The sequence below is a fragment of the Scyliorhinus torazame genome, chromosome 3 (assembly GCF_047496885.1).
Source record: "Scyliorhinus torazame isolate Kashiwa2021f chromosome 3, sScyTor2.1, whole genome shotgun sequence".
Lineage (NCBI taxonomy): Eukaryota > Metazoa > Chordata > Chondrichthyes > Carcharhiniformes > Scyliorhinidae > Scyliorhinus > Scyliorhinus torazame.
In genome coordinates, this window is record NC_092709.1 from 221,405,277 (window position 1) to 221,424,753 (window position 19,477).

At 46.2% G+C, this 19,477-nt stretch overlaps 1 protein-coding gene across 9 annotated transcripts in view; it reads left to right on the plus strand.

Moving 5' to 3' along the window:
* The window catches only part of fat1a (FAT atypical cadherin 1a), a 289,367-nt gene that overhangs the window by 241,663 nt on the left and 28,227 nt on the right, over positions 1-19,477 (plus strand). For all 9 annotated transcript variants that reach the window (XR_011940244.1, XM_072496899.1, XM_072496891.1 and 6 more), the window contains 7 exons: positions 2,156-2,293; positions 2,983-3,126; positions 10,624-10,821; positions 13,800-14,601; positions 15,104-15,235; positions 15,391-15,548; positions 16,175-16,637. Coding sequence is in view for 8 of the 9 variants with exons in the window: in XM_072496899.1 (XP_072353000.1) it covers positions 2,156-2,293; positions 2,983-3,126; positions 10,624-10,821; positions 13,800-14,601; positions 15,104-15,235; positions 15,391-15,548; positions 16,175-16,637 (2,035 nt within the window). In the remaining variant the exon portion in view is untranslated. The remainder of the gene's footprint in view (positions 1-2,155; positions 2,294-2,982; positions 3,127-10,623; positions 10,822-13,799; positions 14,602-15,103; positions 15,236-15,390; positions 15,549-16,174; positions 16,638-19,477) is intronic.

Sequence of the window (19,477 nt, forward strand, 5' to 3'; positions counted from 1 at the left end):
ATGCATCCTTTGCTGATAGGCCAAAGCTGTCAGCCCAGGAGTCAGTTTATCAGGAACCATAATGTTATGGAGATCATGGGCGCGATTCTCCACTCCCACGCCGAAGTGGCCGCGCCGTCGTGAACGGCATCGAGGTTCACGATGGCGTGGAACGGCCCCAGTCCCGACCGATTCAGGCCCTGACAATGGGCCAGGATTGGGGCCGCGTCATCTACACGCGCCAAGCCTTGTCGCCCGCGTAAAAGCGGCGCCACATAGATGACGCGGCCGGCGCCGTAAGAAGATGGGGGACGGATCTTGCGGGGCCGCGGAAGGAAGGAGGTCCTCCTTCAGAGAGGACGCGATTCTCCACTCCCATGCCGGTTGGGAGAACCGCCTGGGCCGGCAAAATTTCCGGGGACACCGGTCTGACTCCCTCCCGCGATTCGCCCAAGCGGCGGGAACGGCCCGGTCGAGTTTCGCAGGCCGGAGAATCGCCAGAGACACCGAAAATGGCGATTCTCTGGCACCCCCACTATTTTGAGGCCCTGATGGCCCGAGCGGCCAGGCCAAAACGGCGGGTTCCCCCCGGCGCCGTCCGCACCTGGTCGCTGCAGTCGTGAGCGGTGCTTGGACGCTGGGGGGGCGAGGAGGGATCCTGCACAAGGACCTCCTTCCTTCCGCGGCCACGCAAGATCCGTCCCCCATCTTCTTGCGGGGCGGACTTAGAGAGGACGGCAACCACGCATGCGCGGGTTGGCGCCGGCCAACAGGCGCATGCGCGGATGACGCCCGTTATGCGGCGCCGGCCGCGTCATCTATGCGGCGCCGCTTTTACGTGGGCGATAAGGACTGGCGCATGTGGATGACGCGGCCCCGATCCTGGCCCATTGTCAGGGCCTGAATCGGTCGGGACCTGGGCCGTTCCGCGCCGTCGTGAACCTCGACGGCGTTCACGACGGCCCGGCCACTTCGGCGTGGAAGTGGAGAATCGCGCCCAGTAATCCAGAAGTTTGGACAAATAATCCAGCGACATGAGTTCAAATCTCAGCACGCCAGTCTTGGGGATTTAAATCCAGTTAATTCAGTAAATCTGGAATTTAAAAAAATCTAGTATCAGTAATGGTGCTTATGTAATTGTTGGTTAAAAAATCATTTAGTTCACTAATGTTCTTTAAGGAAAGGAAATTAGCCATCTTTATTTGGTCTGGCTTTTCTGTGCCTCCAGATCCAATTTAGTGTGGTTGACTTTTAACTGTCCTATTCAATGGCGTAGTAAGCCACTCAGTTGTCAAGAAAGCACCTCACCAACACCTTACAAAGATAATTAGTGATGGACAAGAAATTCCAATTTTGCCAGTGATGTCCATAAATCTGTGAATGAATTTTTAAAAATGTAGTGAATGTTCTATGCACCCCTACTAAAGCTATATTTGCAGAAAGATTTCCACACTGTTTTCACTGCAACTGCTTTACAGTCAAGGTGAATGTACTGTTGTGATTTTAATTGCTTACTGTGCATGCGTGTTACCTTTCAATAATTTATGGTACAAGTCTCTCACCATTTATCACTCATGCAAGATAACAAGTGTAGAGCTTCTGCACATGTGTAGTCTGTGGCATAGACCAGGGTTTCCGACAGATGGAACTTAAGGTCGTGGAGCATTCCTCTAGCACTCCTATTGTTAGCCTCAAAACTTTCACAAACTACAACTTTATCAGAAAGTCATGGCCCGTATAGGCTACTGCACTAAAATCCAAATCCACATTGTTCAAATCTAAAAATAAAATTGTTTCTGTAACCCTTCTGACATGGATTTTGGTGTAGTTTTTATTTGAACCAGAGTGTAAAATGATTTTCTGATTTTATCTAGTGAATCATTGCCAAAAATACAATGAATATTAGTGTGTTATAAATTTTTAAAACCCTACAAATTGAGGCTTGAAGGTGTTGGCTCTTTTTAATTCTTAATGAAACATTGTATTTATATTTGCTTATGTAACAAATGTGTCTGAACAGGAATTCCATCAACACATGGGAACACTGACAAGTTTGTAACAGAAGTTATTTTCCAAGGGAAATATATTGGTACTGGGTCTCTGTGTACTGCCACATGTTAGGGATAGGGTAAAATTCAGAAGACTGTTATCCTAATAGTTTTACCATTTTCTGTAGGTGGTGGCTGATGATTCAGATGGTCCAGCAAACAACCAGATCCATTACTCTATTATTAATGGAAATCAAGGAAACCCATTTACCATTGACATTACCAACGGGGAAATAAAAGTGGCACAACACTTGGATAGGGAAAAAGTGAGTAGATTTGAAGTAAACCTGCTATTTAAGTAAATCTTAATTGATCAACATTATTGCTTTGCAAAACCAGTTGCCGATCCATTGTTAAACAACCAAAAACTTATAGAATCATTGAATTCCTACAGTGCAGAAGGAAGCCATTCAGCTCATCGAGTCTGCACCAACCCTCTGAAAGAGCACTCTACCTAAGCCCATTCCCCCACCCTCTTCCCATACCTCACCTAACCTGCACATCTTTTAGACACAAGGGCAATTTAGCATGGTCAATCAGCCTAACCTGCACACCTTTGGACAGTGGGAGCAAACCAAAATAATTCACAGGGAACCCATGCAGACATGGGGAGGAGGTGCAACTCCACACAAAGTCACCCAAGGCTGGAATTGAACCTGGCTCCCTCGAGCTGGAAGGCAGCAGTGCTAACCACTGTGCCACCATGCCGTAACTTCTATTTAATGTGTCTAAAGTCAGTAAGTTGTAAACAGGACTTAGCTTTCCTTTAAAGATGGTGTATAATCAGATTCCGTTAAGATACAAAGGTACCGCCTGAATTTTGAATATGACTGTAATTTAACATTTTGATTTGAGATTTATAAATGGGGAAAAAAAGGTCTATATCCTTGCTTTATGAAAATATATTCATTGTGCGTAGACGCAGCTTGTTGATTATTTTGCTCCTCTTATGTAGATATCTGGCTATACCCTGACCGTACAAGCTTTAGACAATGGTGTCCCACCTCGGTCCAATACCACAACCGTCAATATTGACGTGGCTGATGTCAATGATAATCCTCCCATGTTCTCACAGGCAAACTACAGTGTTATCATCCAGGTAAGAGTTATCAAACATTTCAGTAGGAATCAGTAGCATGTTGTGATTCTTTTTTAAAATTAAATTACATTTACTAAGATGGAGCAATAATTGCGAGCGCCTAAACATTTTTTGGAATCTTGAATTGGTGAATTTTGGAACTCTCATTTTTGTATTTCCTACTTTAGGTTGTTGCATTTTTATATGCTCTTTATTTTCACTTCCTCTTTTTCCCGGCAGCAAACACTTAGCTGCTTTTGATGTGGTGAGGAGCTGTCAATCACAGCAAGAGTGGTTATGAGCGTTGTGGTTGGCATCAAAACATGGTAATAGAGATGCATTTAAGCGTGAAGGGAAAGATAGATCAACAATCCACCAATCAACTGTCTCTGGTGTAATAAAACTGTCAAATCACTGGCTAATGCCCTGTATTGCTGTGTGAAATTGAATGGAAAATTTGGATTTCAACGGCTGTCAAGGGATTTGAAGCCCTTTGAAGTGTACTTGGCTTTGGAGCAAACCTCTGACTCTTATAATAGCTGCTGCTTTCAACACTTTTGTCTGAGGCAGCAGATGTTAGGGAAGGGTAAGTGAAAATGCAGTGATTTTTCACTCTACTGCCTGGACTGCTCTTCAGCTTTCAGGCAGAGGTGACTGATGGGGGTCTGTGATGAGGGGGTGTCTGATGGGGATCTCTGATGGTAGGGAGGGGGGGGGGTCTGGCAGGGGCAGGATGTGCATTGTGGTGGGGGGGGGAAGAGGGTGGCCTTCTGATAGACTTTGGGGGCACCACTTGACCCACTGCAGGGTTCACCATGTTGGGGCCAGGCTTGGGAAAACTTGCACCTATTCTTGTCTGCTTGAATCCCGGCTAAGAGGACTGGGGCATCATGGGGGCTGGACAATCAGGCTTCAAACCTGTTAATCAGATGCAAATAGGTGCAAAGGACCGATTTTTATGGTGACGTCAGGGAGCATGTAGCTTGGTACGGCATTGCTGCCCAGCAGCCATCCCGTTTTTTGGGCAACGCTCCATTCTCTGCTTAATTGGGAAACCCTCTACCGGTGGCGGGCAATGGAGAATCCATGCCATAGTGTATGTAGAGTACTCTGTGTAACAGACCCATTCATCCAGCATTGGTAGCATTCAGAAGGAAGCAATATAGCAATCAGTCCTTGATACATAGTTATAACCTGCTTCCTTGATTCATAGTTACAACCTGCTACCTGGAGACAGAATGTTCAACAATGAGCTTTAGTCTGCGTACTTGCATTTTCAAACACAATTTGAATTCTGGTTTGAGTTTGGAAATAGAAAAAAACCTCAATTCCTTTGTCAATGGGGTCGATTCCCATTTGCCTGACGCTCCGATTGGGATTCCTGATCGGGCAGAGAATTGAGCGTCCCACAAAAAACGGGATTGGTGCTGGGCACCAGACCGGTTGCAATGCTCCAATCCCCTGCCGAGCACCAGCAGCACCATGCAAAACTGCAATTTACATGTATGTAAATCTGGTTAACTGGATTCTGGAAGCCCGAATCTCTTATCTCCCCCACCCTACGCATTACGCTCCTCTCACAGCCAGGAGTCACGTGATTTGGTGCAAATATTTACAAGTGGGGCCCAGGGACCATGGCTGTTGAGGGGGAGCAATAAGGGAAGCAAATCCTTTGAACTTGTTGGGCTTGGGGGGTGCGGGGGGGGGGGGCGATACTGGGCCTCAGGAAGTAGTGGGGAACAGGTTGGTGGCAAGTGCGTGGACTTGGGGTGTCCTCTCGGGATCAGGGTGCCCTGGCTATGACACCCCATTTTTACTGTAAATTCATTTAAATCCCCCCCTCTAGCTGCAACTTACGGGCTCCTGGCTGTTCACACTGGTAACTGTTAACAAAACCCTGCAAATGCTCTGAGGGCTTCTGGTTATGTGGTAATCCACCCAGCCCATCCGTCTGGGAATCCTCATATCCCAGCAGTATCATCGAGGGGATGGGTGTGGCCATGCTCAATCGCCGGCCCACCAGGTCTTGGCACTCACGGCAGCCTTAGGAAGTACAACGGCACAGCAGAGCAAGCAGGGGATTAGCAGAGCTCACCCCAAACAAAGGACACATGTACCATTACTCCTGAAACCCTCCCTGGCACATCGCCCCTCTCAGAGTAAACATCTCACCAGTGACACTCTCAGCTAGCCAATTCCTGAGGATCACAAGCTGTCTCCAAGCCCTGCCTGTTCACTGATCCCATCCATCCTGTACCTAACCAGAAAATATGATCAACTCCCCTGTGACAACCTGAGTGTAGAACCCAGGCTCCACATTCCAGCTAAAGTCCCAGCAAACTCTCACATCCCTCGCTCGATCCCATTGTCGGACCTACTCACACACCAGTCTCTTAGTTTAGAGCAGCATGCCTGCACAGTATGAATGTCTCCACCATACAACCAATTTGTAACCCTTCTGGTGGGAGAGCACAAGGCCCACCCAGTGAGGAGACAAGAGCAGAATTCACTGGGAGAAACAGGACAGGGGCCACAGAGTGTATCACTACCATCGATTGTGGCAGCCACTGGTACCCCTGTTGGCAGGGACAGATTGTGAGGATAGAGGCTTCCCACATCACAGGCCAGGTGCCAGTCACTGATAGAGTCAGGGATGCAGTGCGGATTACATCATCTCAAAGGTGTGGGGGGAGGGGGTAGGAGCATGTTGAAGGTGGCAGCTGTGTAATTCAGGGTGACTGGGGGCACTGGATTGTCAAAGGAATCCACGTCTTGTTTATATTCTCTTGTCTCTTCCGCTTCCACCTGCAGAGACATGGATTTCAGACTACAAGCTAGCAATGCTAGCTATCTACCTGGCCGCTGATGCCATCACAAATGCATGCTGGCAAAAGCGCCCGTACCAGCCCATGGAAGACCCTACATTAGAGGAGCCTGCCCCAGAACAGCAGGGGCCACCTGGTGATGCACAAGTGTTAGTTGTTCACGAGGCCAAGGAGGAGGTGTGAAGGCAGCGCTGCATCAGGCCAAGTGTATATCATTGGCACTTGTCTGTCGAGCAGCTGCTGGACCACGTGAGCTGCCTCCAGTTCCAGCTCAGTAGGGAAACCATGCACCACCTGTGCCAGACTGTGGCGCACCTGGTACCGCGTGGGTATGGAGGTGGACAACCCTCCCGGTGACCGTCAATGATGACGGTAGGGTGCTCGTGCTGGGTTCTGTCCAGATCTCGCACCATCATGGATGTCCTACGCGTCCGGGCATTTACATTCATCACCTTCAATCTAGACCGGGCCCAATAAGACTCCCGGGCAGCAGAATTTGCATGTCGCAGGTCCAGTAGGCATGATGTCAATGGAACACCTATCGCCCCCCAAGCACCGGTTTGACATAGGGTGCCCTTCATCAGTAGGAAGGGCTTTTGCTCCATGAATGTGCAATTGCTGTACATCATGCATGTCTGTGCCTGATATGCAGTCAGCTTGCACGACACAAAGATTGTGGTGCACTCGCCGGTTTTGACATCTTTGAGGCTTTCCCTCAGGTGAGAGGGTGGTCGTGGGCATCAAGACTTTCCCGCTGAGGTCATAACTAATGACAGCTGAGTGAAGGCCTCAAACCGAGGCAGAGAACCATTATAACAATGTTCACTCCGCAACCAGGTGCATCAGCATTCTTAAGATGCAGTTCCAATGTCTGGATAATTCTGGTGGGGCTTTCCAAGACGATTGTGGTGATCTGCTGCATGCTCCATAACATCGCACAGCTGCGGGGCGGCATGTCAGAGGAGGAGGAAGAATGGTGGGCTCCACCTGAGTAGGAGAGTGAGAATGGTGTCTAGGAGGATCTGGGCGTGGGGCCTGAGCTGGAATGGCAAGCTGTCCAATGGCCCGCCCCAACTTCCCCTCCTCCTTCACTTCAACACCCACCTATTTATAATATGTGTGCCTTCCCCCTTACTACCTCTCCACTACACCCATGCCAACATAAGTGTATTTCTTATCGTTAGTGGCCTATCACTTCTCCTACGTTTTTCCCCAGACAGCACATCAGGAGTAGATGCGGTCTGCTTGTCTCACCCTCTGCTCTGTGATGGCCTTGATGTTCATCCTCTGCTGGGCCTGAACCTGGGCTTGAATGGGCCCAGCCGACTTTTAGGTGTCACAGATGACGAAGTGTCACCTTAGATGAGCCAGCGTTAGTTGGGGCGATTCGGCAGGGCTAAGATGTTCCAGCGCCTCTCCTTCTGGCCCCTGGGCTGCTCAATGGGACAGAGGGAAGGCTAGAGTCGGTTCCGGAGGCCCCACTGTCACCTGGCACTGCCAGTGTTGGAGGCCTGCCTTCGTCTGAACCACGGTGTCGTTGCCCTCAGCCATGGCGCACTGAGTCTGGTTCATGTCCGGATCCCGCCGACGAAGAACCTTGCTGCAGATCTTTCATAAACTTGGTATTCTATTTAATCCCAAGTTCTGGCTCCTATCTTGTCTATTAAGACTGGTTAGTTCCAGCACCACACAATGCCCTCCCTCAGCTCCTTAGTTGCTGAAACCTTTACTTGTGGTTCTGCTACCACAGTATGCAACGTTTCAAGTACTTTCCCTGATAGTCTCTCATCATCAATAACTCCAGCCCGTTCAAAGCTAAGATACACTTTTCCTTTTTCATACTATGTTATGTTACCCATCATCGTCACCCTTTGTGACCTAAACTGGCTCTCTTTTTCTCTCGATCTCCTTTTTTCAAAGTTGTTGTCCTTTCCCTTAAATGTCTCTCATTCCTTATCTCAGCAATCTCCTCCCAAGCTCAGCACTGCCCTAACTCTGACATATGCAACACTTTTTCCCTTCAACCTTTCATTAGTGACAGAACTAAAGCAAGTGTAGCCCTTGTCAGACTTTGAACATCAATCTGGAACCAAGAGGAGTAAGCCGGTCTACCAAAGTGAAAGTTTATAGAGCAATAGTCCTGCCCACTCTGCTCTACACATGTGAGACTCTGACTGTGTACCAGCGACATGCCAAGAAGCTGAACAACTTTCACGTTCTGAAGATCCGATGGCAAGTCAAAATATTGGATACTAAAGTGCTCACCCCAGCTGGCAAGTCTAGCATGCATCCACGCAATACTGAGACAGTCATAACTGAGTTGGGCTGGTCATGGAACCAGAATGTCTGACAAACACTTGCCAAAGTGAATCTCCTTTGGAGAGCTTGAGTCTGGGATGTGCTGTCATGCAGGTCAAAGGAAGCACCAGAAGGCTTCACATGGGAATTTTGTTGGGAGTTTTCATATTGACTTCAAGTGAGTGGGAGAAGCTCACTCAGGATTGCTGCACCTGCCGCAATCAAATGAAAAGTGGTGCAACCTCCTTCAAAAGCAAGCGCATATCAGAGGCAAAGAGAAAATTCAAAGAGAGGAAATCCAGAGCCTGCAACTCTTCCAAAACTCAGTCATCTGGGGCGGGATTCTCCGACCCCCCCGCCGGGCCGGAGAATCGCCGGGGGGCGGCGTGAATCCCGCCCCTGCCAGCTGCCGAATACTCCGGTGTCAGGGTTTTGGCAGGGGCGGGAATCACGCCGCGCCGGTCAGCGGTCGCTTGCAGCGGTCCCCCCGGCGACTCTCCGGCCTGCAATGGGCCGAGCGGCCACCCGTTTTAGGCCGGCCCCGCCGGCGTAAATTAGTCATGGTATTTACCGGCGGGACCTGGCTCTGCGGCGGCCTGGTGGGTGGGGGGGGGGGGGGGCGCAGTGGAATCTGGCCCCGGGGAGAGCCCACACGGTGGCCTGGCTAGCGATCGGGGCCCACCGATCCGTGGGCAGGCCTGTGCCGTGGGGGGACTCTTTCCCTCCGCACCGGCTGCTGTGGACCTCCGCCATGGCCGGTGCGGAGACGAACCCCCCTGCGCATGGGCTGGTATGACGCCAGCACAGCACCAACCTGCACCGGCCGGCGGAGGCCCTTCGGCAGCGGTTGGCGCGGCGCCAAGCCCCTTCCGCGCCAGTTGGCGCGGCACCAACCCCACCGGCGCCGGCCTAGCCCCTGAAGGTGCGGTGGTTCACTCCACTCCTCGGCACCAGGACCGCCCGTCCTGCCGGGTAGGGGAGAATCCCACCCCTGGTATCCTGTCCTATTTACCACAGAACCTGCCAGGTACAAATTGGCCTTGGCAGTCAGCTATGCACCCACCAGAATCCGGCCAAACATCTCGCATGATAAAAGTGGTCATCCTCACCGCAAAAGATGAACAAGAAGGTGACAGACAAAACCATTAGATGTCCATGGTGTGTTTGTTTGACCCCTTGTTCCTCACTATAACCATTCACTGTTTGTCGATGTACCATTTGTCAATGTTCTCTGTTTATTATTCTTTTGTCTACTATGTACGTACTGTGTACGTTCCCTCGGCCGCAGAAAAATAATTTTCACTACGGTACATGTGACAATAAATCAAATCAAATCAAAGTCATGGTGCGGGATTCTCCGCGAACCGGCGGGGCGGGCCACTCCGGCACCGAGGAGTGGCGTGAACCTCTCCGGTGTCGGGCCGCCCCAAAGGTGCGGAATCTTCCGCACCTTCAGGGGCGAGGCTGGCGGCAGAGTGTTTGGCGCCGCACCAGCCGGCGCGGAAAGGCTTGGTGCCACACGAACTGGTGCCGAAGGGCCTCTGCCGGCCGGCATGAGTTGGCGCATGCGAGGGAGCGCCAGCATGTGCTGGCGTCATCCCAGCACATGCGCAGGGGGGTTCTTCTCTGCACCGGCCATAGCGGAGGTTGACAGCGGCTAGTGCGGAGGGAAAGTGTGCCCCCACGGCACAGGCCCACCCGCGGATCGGTGGGCTCCGATCGCGGGCCAGGCAATTGTGGGGGCACCCTCCGGGGCCAGATTCCCCCGCGCCCTCCCCGAGGACTCTGCAGGCCGCCGGTGGAGCCAGGACCCGCCAGTAAGGACCTGTTATGATTTACGCCGGCGGGACCTGCCGAATACGGGTGGCCACTCGGCCCATCGCGGGCCGGCGAATCACTGGGGGGGCCGCTGCCAGCAGCCGCCGACCGGCGTGCCGCGATTCCCGCCCCCACCAAAACCCCAGTGCCAAAGAATTTGGCAGCCGGCGGGGGCGGGATTCACGCCGCCCCCCGGCGATTCTCCGACCCGGCGGGAGGTCGGAGAATCCCGCTCATGATCTTATTCCTTTAAATCCTTTCCTAAACTACTCTTATTTCCTTTTATCCTCAGCTTCAAAACCTCCTCCAGCCCATTTCTTCTTCCAGGTTGTAGGTCAAGTCTCCAAATCTCCCCTTTGTTGTGTACATTTTCCTCATTCCTTTTTATGAAGCATCCTGTGATGTTTCTTTGCGCTAAGGCACTGTATAAATGCAAGTTATTGTTAGCCCTGGAATCAATCTACCTGTTCTATCAGGAGACTATCAAGATTCATGCAAAATAAATAATGTATGTAAACATGTGTGTGATTTAGAGGAAACTGAACCGTCACAAGCATCAACTGTATCCATTTTCTAGGAAAACAAGCCCATTGGAGCCAGTGTGCTACAGCTCCAAGTGATAGACAGAGATTCCTCACACAATGGCCCTCCATTCACTTTTACAATCATTAATGGAAATGAAGAGAACGAATTTCAGATAAATCCACAAGGTCTGCTCATATCATCGTCTCATCTTAACCACAAAGTCAAAGATATGTATCTGCTGCAAGTACAGGTAAAAGCAGAATCTAATCTTGTGCTTTACTATGAGTACAAAATATTCCTTTTTTTGATTGTGTCTCCATGATACATGGTGCATTGTCCAAGTGCTTTCTTGTTATGCTTGAAACAGAGTTAATTTGATGTGATTATAGGGGCAGATTTTACAAGTTACTGCTCCTGCTGCAAAAGTTCAAGTGAGGGATTACACATCATGAATTTGGGCACTTTGATCAGGGTGCCTTATTGGTATCCTGTGCAATGTTCCTTCCATTCATTTTAATTGATAGTAAATGTGCAACTTCAGTACCTGGGTTCTCTCATTTCTGCCCTGAATTCCCAATATTTATTGCTGTCACAAAATCCTCTGTGAGTGCTTGTGATTTCAAAAATTACCCAGCAATGACAAACTAAGCATGTTTTTTTTTAATTTAGAGTACCCAATTCATTTTTTTTCCAATTACGGGGCAATTTAGCGTGGCCAATCCACCTACCCTGCACATCTTTGGGTTGTGGGGGAGAAACCCACGCAAACATGGGGAGAATGTGCAAACTCCACACGGACAGTGACCCAGAGCCGGGATCGAACCTGGGACCTCAGCGCCGTGAGACAGCAATGCTAACCACTGCGCCACCATGCTGCCCAACAAACGAAACATGTTGTCGCTTGTTGTATTCGTGTACAACTAAGCCACACAGATCTGATTCCTAGTCCATGGTGTGTTCAGCCTGTACAGTCAACTTTTGGCTCTCCACCATCCAATGATTGTTGACCAGTGACCCTAAGACCAAAGTGCAAGAATATTGGGCAACACTTCCTGTACACCTCAGTCCCCCAATAATAAAAGAAGCCTGCCAGCACTCCCAGTGGACTTGCACAGGAGAAATTGAGTCTTCAGCAAGGTATTTGAGGGGGACCACCACTCCTAGATCTTTGTAACCATATTACATCAGGAGTCAATGTTATCAGAAGAAGAGAGAAGACATTGCCAAAATAAAAAGGAGGTCCTTGAATTGCACGTGTCAGGTGGAAGTGTGCATGTTAGGACAAGGTTTGAGGAAAACTTCAGAAGATGAAAAACACTGTTGATCTGTCCTCGCCAGAAGCAGGAAAAATTGAAATGAACATTGTTTGAATTTTTTGTCTTCAGGCATCCTCAGGACATTCTAGACATTTAATATAATTGGCTGTACTGTATGATGCTGCATAATGGAACAGTTCAAACTGATGATAAAACTTTAAATGTCACAATTTACCCACAGTGCATAGTGTTTAGTACTGTGAAATGCTTTATAAGTAAAGTAGAATTTTTTATTCAACAGCAATAATTCAACAATCCTATCTGAAATGATTGACATAGATACTTAATTAAAAAGAACTTGAAACAGAAATTTGTTTAAACAAGGTTAAATACAAGAAATGATACTCATGACTTTCCACTGCTGGTTACACTGTGAGTGATGTGTTTGGCAGCTGAAACGGTCAGGAAAGTAGTGACTGTCCCTTAGTTGCCCAGGGCTTGTAATTTCCAGGGTGCCCAGCACTTCCACCTAACACTGGTGGTTGCATGTGCAATTCAAGGTCCTCTGCTCGTTGTACGAGCCTATTTACAATTGCAAGTACCAGATGACTGGAGTGAGCACTGTGCACATTCTGTACTTTTGTACCAGGCAGAGAGTGGACTGACCACTGATCCTTAAAGGGACTGTGGAAGTTGCTCTATAAATGGCCTGGAAATACTTTTATTGGGGCCATGCTCCTCCTTAGACCACACAAATACTTCGACCCACTGCCAATGGCTGCATCGAGAACTCCTTTCCACAGAGTACATCATCCATCCACTTCTCTCCTCTTTATTGCCAACTTCGGGTTGGCTTTCGCATGGAGCTGCTGTTTTTTTTTTGTCCCCTGGGTTTTGCAAGAGGCCTACAGGTTATCATTGAGTGCTGGGCAGTGCTTCTAGCTAAATCTTTTATTTTATAAATTTAAGAGTTCCCAATTATTTTTTTTACAATTAAGGGGTAATTTAGCGTGGCCAATCCACCTAACCTGCACATCTTTGGGTTGTGGCGGTGAAACCCACTCAGACATGGGGAGAATGTGCAAACTCCAAACGGATAGTGACCCAGGGCCAGGATTCGAACCCGGGTCCTCAGCACCGTAGTCCCAGTGCTAACCACTGCGCCACATGCCGCCCGCTTCAAGCTAAATCTAATCCTGAAAATGATTTAGGGCTTCATCACCAAATTTTACATCTGTTTTACTTGAGAGTTAAATTCCCTGCGTATACAAAATCAAAAGTAAATTCTGGATGGAACTTGTGTTTTACTTTATTTTTCTTGGTAATTGTGCCTTCTGACATTTCAATGAGAACTCTGTGTTCTGCCCTTTATAAAGAAGCTGACACAAAGGAATGATGAAAGTTCAGAAGCTTACCATGGAGCCTGTCCCTTCTGTGTTCGTAGCAATGGGATCGATGCATCCATGATCCGTTTATCGTCCACTTTGGAACTAAATGTTTTATGAACATGTTGTAAATAAAGCTGTGACTGCCAATCCTATTGCTATCAATAATTTGAAATGGCAGGGGCTCATAGCCCCTATACTGTCACTGAAGCAGGTGTGCTTCTCTGAATTCAATAAACGCAGGGATTTCCGAGTCTGTAACTAAATGACCATTGAAGCAAAATAGAAGAGATGCTCTTAACACCCAAGATTTATACAGAGTGGGTGCACATCATTCTTGTATTCCCCACTGTTCCTTGAGGAAAAACGTTAATCAGTGTGAAACTTTACAACAATTGGTGCCTTGTTTCGAAACGGAATTTGAAAATGGATACTGAAATGCTGTGCTTCAAGAAAGTCATTTTGCAAACACCTTTTGCATTCTCTGAGATGTTGCGTGAAGCACATAACAAATATGAATTGCAAATAAATGCAGTTTTTAATAAACCGTAATGTTGTAATGCCAATTGAGTTTCTCTTTTTTTTAGGTAACTGATAGTGGGCGACCTCCATTAACCTCATCAACATTCATAAAGCTTAAAATTATTGAAGAAAGTATTTATCCTCCAGCTATTCTTCCCCTTGAAATCCACATAACTACTGTTGGAGATGAGTATGCAGGTGGTGTTATTGGAAAGATTCATGCAACAGATCAAGACATTTATGATACTCTCACGTACAGTCTTGCATCAAACACGGGAAACTCATTTGTAGTTTCCAGTACTGATGGCAAAATGATCGCACATAAGCTTTTGGATGTCGGACAATATGTTCTGAATGTCACCGTAACTGATGGTAGATTCACAACAGCTGCTGATGTTCATGTGCATGTTAAACAAGTAACAGAAAATCAGGTCAACCACTCAATTGCCATTCAGTTTGCAAACATTACACCTGAAGAATTTATAGGTGATTATTGGCGGAACTTCCACAGAGCATTACGAAATATTCTTGGCGTTCGAAGGCATGATCTTCATGTTATTAGTCTGCAGCCTTCTGAGCCACCTTCAAATTTGGATGTCCTCCTTACAGTCAATAAAGCAAGCAATTCTTTCCATCTGCCTGAACTGCTTTTCCATAAACTGAATACCTCGGTGTTAGACATTGAAGAAATGATGGGTGTGAAAATACTGAAAGTCATTCATAAACTTTGTACTGGCCTAGATTGCCCCATGAAATATTGTGAAGAGAAGATTACTATAGACACAAATGCCATGTCGACCCACAGCACTGCGAGGTTAAGCTTTGTAACTCCGCGGCACCACAGAACACCCGTCTGTCTTTGTAAAGGTGAGAAGCATATTATAAAATCAGTCAGCTCTATATAATTATATATTTCTTTTTTTTTAAAGTGTGTGAAGGGGCCCGTTGTATAATACAGAAATGCTTGTCTGCTGATTTGCGTTTGATAAAAATCTGAACCATGTTAAATATGTGACTTTCTAGTAATATAGTACAATCCTTTTCATAAAACTATCTCTTAGAGCTACTGTCAAAAGTTGTTCAGCCAGTCAAGTGTTTTTGTATCTTATGTAATAGTATACCTGATGCAATTTTTTAAACAAGGCTTTGTCAGGTTACTCAAATAGCAGAATAAATGCATGTAAAGGGAAAATTATGTTTTTTAAAAATCAGTAAATGTGCTATTTGTCATTTCTTGATCTAGTTGTTTTGATAAATAACTTAAATTTAAGGTAAATATTGAAATGTTGATGTGTCAATGGTGCTGCAGAAAAATATTTGTTGCACTTTGTATTTTGTACTGGATAATTTGTGTTTTTATTTTTTCCAGGCAGCAAATGCCATATGGTACGTAAACTCTGTGAAGATAATCTTTGTTCTCCTGATACTGAATGTGTACCTGATGCAAAGGAAGTGGGATATAATTGTTTGTGCAAAAATGCCAAACTTGGTCAATGCCCTGGTAAGGATTTTCCACACAACACATTTTAAAATTTAATCAAAAGGTTCATTCATCAGAATGCACTATGTATAATGAAAGTTTTCACTTTATATTTGTCATATTTATTTGATTTTTTTTTTAAGTGAGTGGGCCTGTTATTTGCTTTGCATTTTCAGGTGGCGCTTCTCTCTCATTCAGTGGCAATAGTTATGTGAAATATCGCCTCATGGAGAATGAAAATAAAGAAGAAATGCAACTCTCATTGCGCTTACGGACTTATTATCCACATGCAGTTGTTATGTATGCAAGAGGAACAGACTACAGCATCCTAGAGGTACATGCTTCTCAAAAGCTGCAAGGCAAAAATTACTGAGTACTTTTGTAGAATTTAATTAATTGACTTCTAAAATTACAACTTGGGAGATTTTAATAATTTCTAACCAGTTTACTTAAAATAAATTAACCATTTTGCTAAATTATGAGAATTTTACATGACCATCGTAATGAAAAGGAATGAAAATAGTGTAAAGTCATACAGTATTTTTCTCCATGCGAGAAACTTGTGCAGTTCACGTTCATAGAGATAATCTTTAAATTGCAATACTGGAACTCGCAGGCATCTGTTGCTGTCCTTTGTATATTTGTTGTATCGAGTTTTCTAAACTATTCAAATTTGATCAGGAGAAGCAATATACTTTTACACAACTAGGTTAATGGAATATATTGTGAAAATTACTTTGGATCAATACGATCCAATAGGAGATTTAAATTAATTTTAATTTTAAAAAATGATTGACGTACTACAAGTTATGATCTTGAACTGAAGAATTATTTTGATTTGTGACAGCTAGACCATATAAACCTAAAGTGTGTTATCTTCTAAATCCATTAATTTTTTTGTTTTATGAAACAAGTAAAAATAAATTATTACATTTAATATTCCCACTGCTTTTTTTGCAGATTAACAATGGGAAACTGCAATACAAATTTGACTGTGGCAGTGGTCCAGGGACCGTTTCTGTACAAAGCATTCAAATCAATGATGGCGAATGGCATTCTGTTTCACTGGCAGTTAATGGAAATTATGCAAACCTGGTTCTGGACAAGGTCCACACAGCAGCGGGCACAGCTCCAGGCACCCTAAGGACGCTAAACTTGGACAATTTTTTGTATTTTGGTGGCCATATCCGACAGCCACGCACAAAGCATGGTAGAAGCCCACCGCTAAGTAATGGTTTTAGAGGGTGTCTGGAGTCCATTATGCTAAATGGGCAAGAGTTACCTTTGAACAGCAAACCAAGGGTCTACGCAGTCATGGAAGAATCGGTTGAAATGTCTCCTGGATGTTCTCTGGTGCCTGCAGAAGGATGTTTGAGCAGTCCATGCCAGAACAGTGGCACATGTTCTTCACTACCCAACGGAGGTGAGTTGATCACTTACAGGTATAAAAATACTTGTGTTGAAGAGTGAGATGCAGAATATTTTAAATATGGTATTTATCAACTTGGCCTTGGAGCCATTATAGCACGGAAGGAGGCCATTTGGTCAGTTGGGTCCATGCCAACTCTCTGTGAAGCGATCCAGTCCGTCCCATTCTCCTGCTCTACTCTCATGGCCCTGCAAGTCTATTTTGCTCAAGAGGCCATCCAATTTCCTTTTGATGTCATTAAACAACTCAGCTTCCATTATCCTCCTAAGCAGGGAGTTTTGGTTTGTTACCACTTTTTGTAGAGAAGTAGGTTCTACCTCGTATTCCGCCTGCATTTCTTAGCCAAAACATTTAATCTGTATCCTCTCGTGCTTGTACGAACAACTAATGGGAACAGCTTTTCTTTGTCTACCTCATCTAAAACTGTTATAATCCTGTACATCTTTATCAAATCTTCTCTCAATCTCCTTTGCTTCAAAGAGAACAACCCCAGCTTCCCCAACCTAATCCTGCAGCTGAAATTACTTCCCCTTGGAACCATTCTATTTAATCTTTATTGCATGTTTATTACATGGAGTTTGCTGTAGTTACTGATGATTACTTGAGGAATAATGAACCATGCAGAAACCAGTGTGAATAGCAGCCAACAATCTTCACGCTGACCCATCCTGCAGCCATGAAACGCTGCGGGTCAATAAAACAAGGGCCAAGTGGCACTTCCACCTCTGAATGGAAAGGAGGTCCTACCATCTTGCTGGCCGACTCTCAGCAATGCCAAGCTTGTCAGTGGCTGTGTAAGGATAGACGGAGGGGGTGGGGGGGGGTCAATTTTAGGAGTCTGCTCCGCGAACAACAAAGGGTAGCCTTCGAAGGTTAAACCCCTTTTCATTTCCACACTTCAAATAACTTTTTATTAAAAATTGGGCTACCCACGCCAAAAGATTTATGGCACAGGCAGCATATTATGAGGGTCAATTAAGCTTGATAACAGGCATTAGTGACCCTTGATTCCTCATTTGAATATGGCAGGTGGGTTGCTGATCTTAGAACCTGTCCACTCCCTGTAATATGGGTGCATTTGGGGGTAGATGGGAAGTTGATTGGGCACCTGCCCTGTGTTACAGGCCACCTCCCTCCTGCCCAAAACATACCTAGCAGGGGCATGTAAAGTACAGCCTCATATCTGATCCTTATATTCTGTGGAGTATTTTTGCCATCTCCATTAATGCTCATCTATAAAATTATGAAATCTTAATTTTAACCCAGTGCGTATCTTGTTCCTTTTCGAAGGAGTTTGGAATCAAATCTTTTTCATCTAATCTACTTCTGTCAGATGGAAAATATTCCTCTCGTCATGCTCACAATTGGTTACTTTTAAATTTGCACATTCCAATCCAAGTCAAGCGGACTCCAATTAGATTATTTCTGCCTCTCGGTACTTGGTCCTGGTTTTATGTTCTATTTAGACGTTTGGGCAATGAGAACTGATAAATGTTGCAATTGGCTATCATTTATTTTGCAACCTTAGAAGTATTGACGTCTTACAGACTGAAGTACCCTTGGCATTCTGTGAGGCTGTTTCCCACAAAGATGCTTAACTGGTAATACCTCTTTCAGGAGTGTGATTATTCCAGTTACCACCACCTTCAACAATTTGAATGTATATAAAAAGGTCAGCTGGTATAATTAAGATCACTGGTATGTAACAGTGGTTTTAGATTTGATGTTAAACAACTGTTCTTGTGACATTTAAATTAAATAACCGCAGAGCAGAAATCAATTTTGTTACAAATAAATCATAGAATCATAGAATTTACAGTGCAGAAGGGGGCCATTCAGCCCATCGAGTCTGCACCGGCTCTTGGAAAGAGCACCCTACCCAAGGCCATACCCCCACCCGATCCCCATAACCCAGTAACCCCACCCAACACTAAGGGCAATTTTGGACACTAAGGGCAATTTAGCAAGGCCAATCCACCTAACCTGCACATCTTTGGACTGTGGGAGGACACCGGAGCACCCGGAGGAAACCCACGCACACACAGGGAGAACGTGCAGACTCCGCACAGACAGCGACCCAAGCCGGGAATCGAACCTGGGACCCTGGAGCTGTGAAGCAATTGTGCTAACCACTATGCTACCGTGCTGCCCATAATCAGTTCTCCATTTGCACACTAAATAAAATATGCCATTCTATTAAACCATAAGATGTAGAAACAAAAGTAGGCCATTCGAACCATTACATCTTCTCCGCCATTCAATGAGATCGTGGCTAAGATGACGTAATCCTCAACTGCACTTTCCTGCCTTATCCCCATTACCCTTGATTCTCTTCCCGATTAAAAATCTGCCTGTCTCAGCTTTAAACATACTTAATGATCCAACTACTACAGGTTTCTACGGTAAAGAATTTCACAGATTCACTACCCTCTGAGAGAAGAAATTCCTCCTCATCTCTGTCTTAACTGGGCAATCCCTTACTCTGAGATTATGCCTCCTAGTCCTGGACTGTCCCACAAGGGGAAATAATCTCTCAACATCTACCGCATCAAGCCCCCTGAGAATCCTATATGCCTCAATAGTTTGCCCCTCACTCGTTTAAACTCCAATGGGTGTAGGCCCAACCGGGGTGGCACAGTTACTTCACAGCGCCAGGGACCCAGGTTTGATTCCTGGCTTGGGTCACTGTCTGTGCGGCATCCACACGTTCTCCTCGTGTCTGCGTGGGTTTCCTCCGGGTTCTCCAGTTTCCACCCACAAGTCCCGAAAGACGTGCTTGTCAGATGAATTGGACATTCTGAATTCTCCCTCAGTGTACCCGACTAGGCACACTA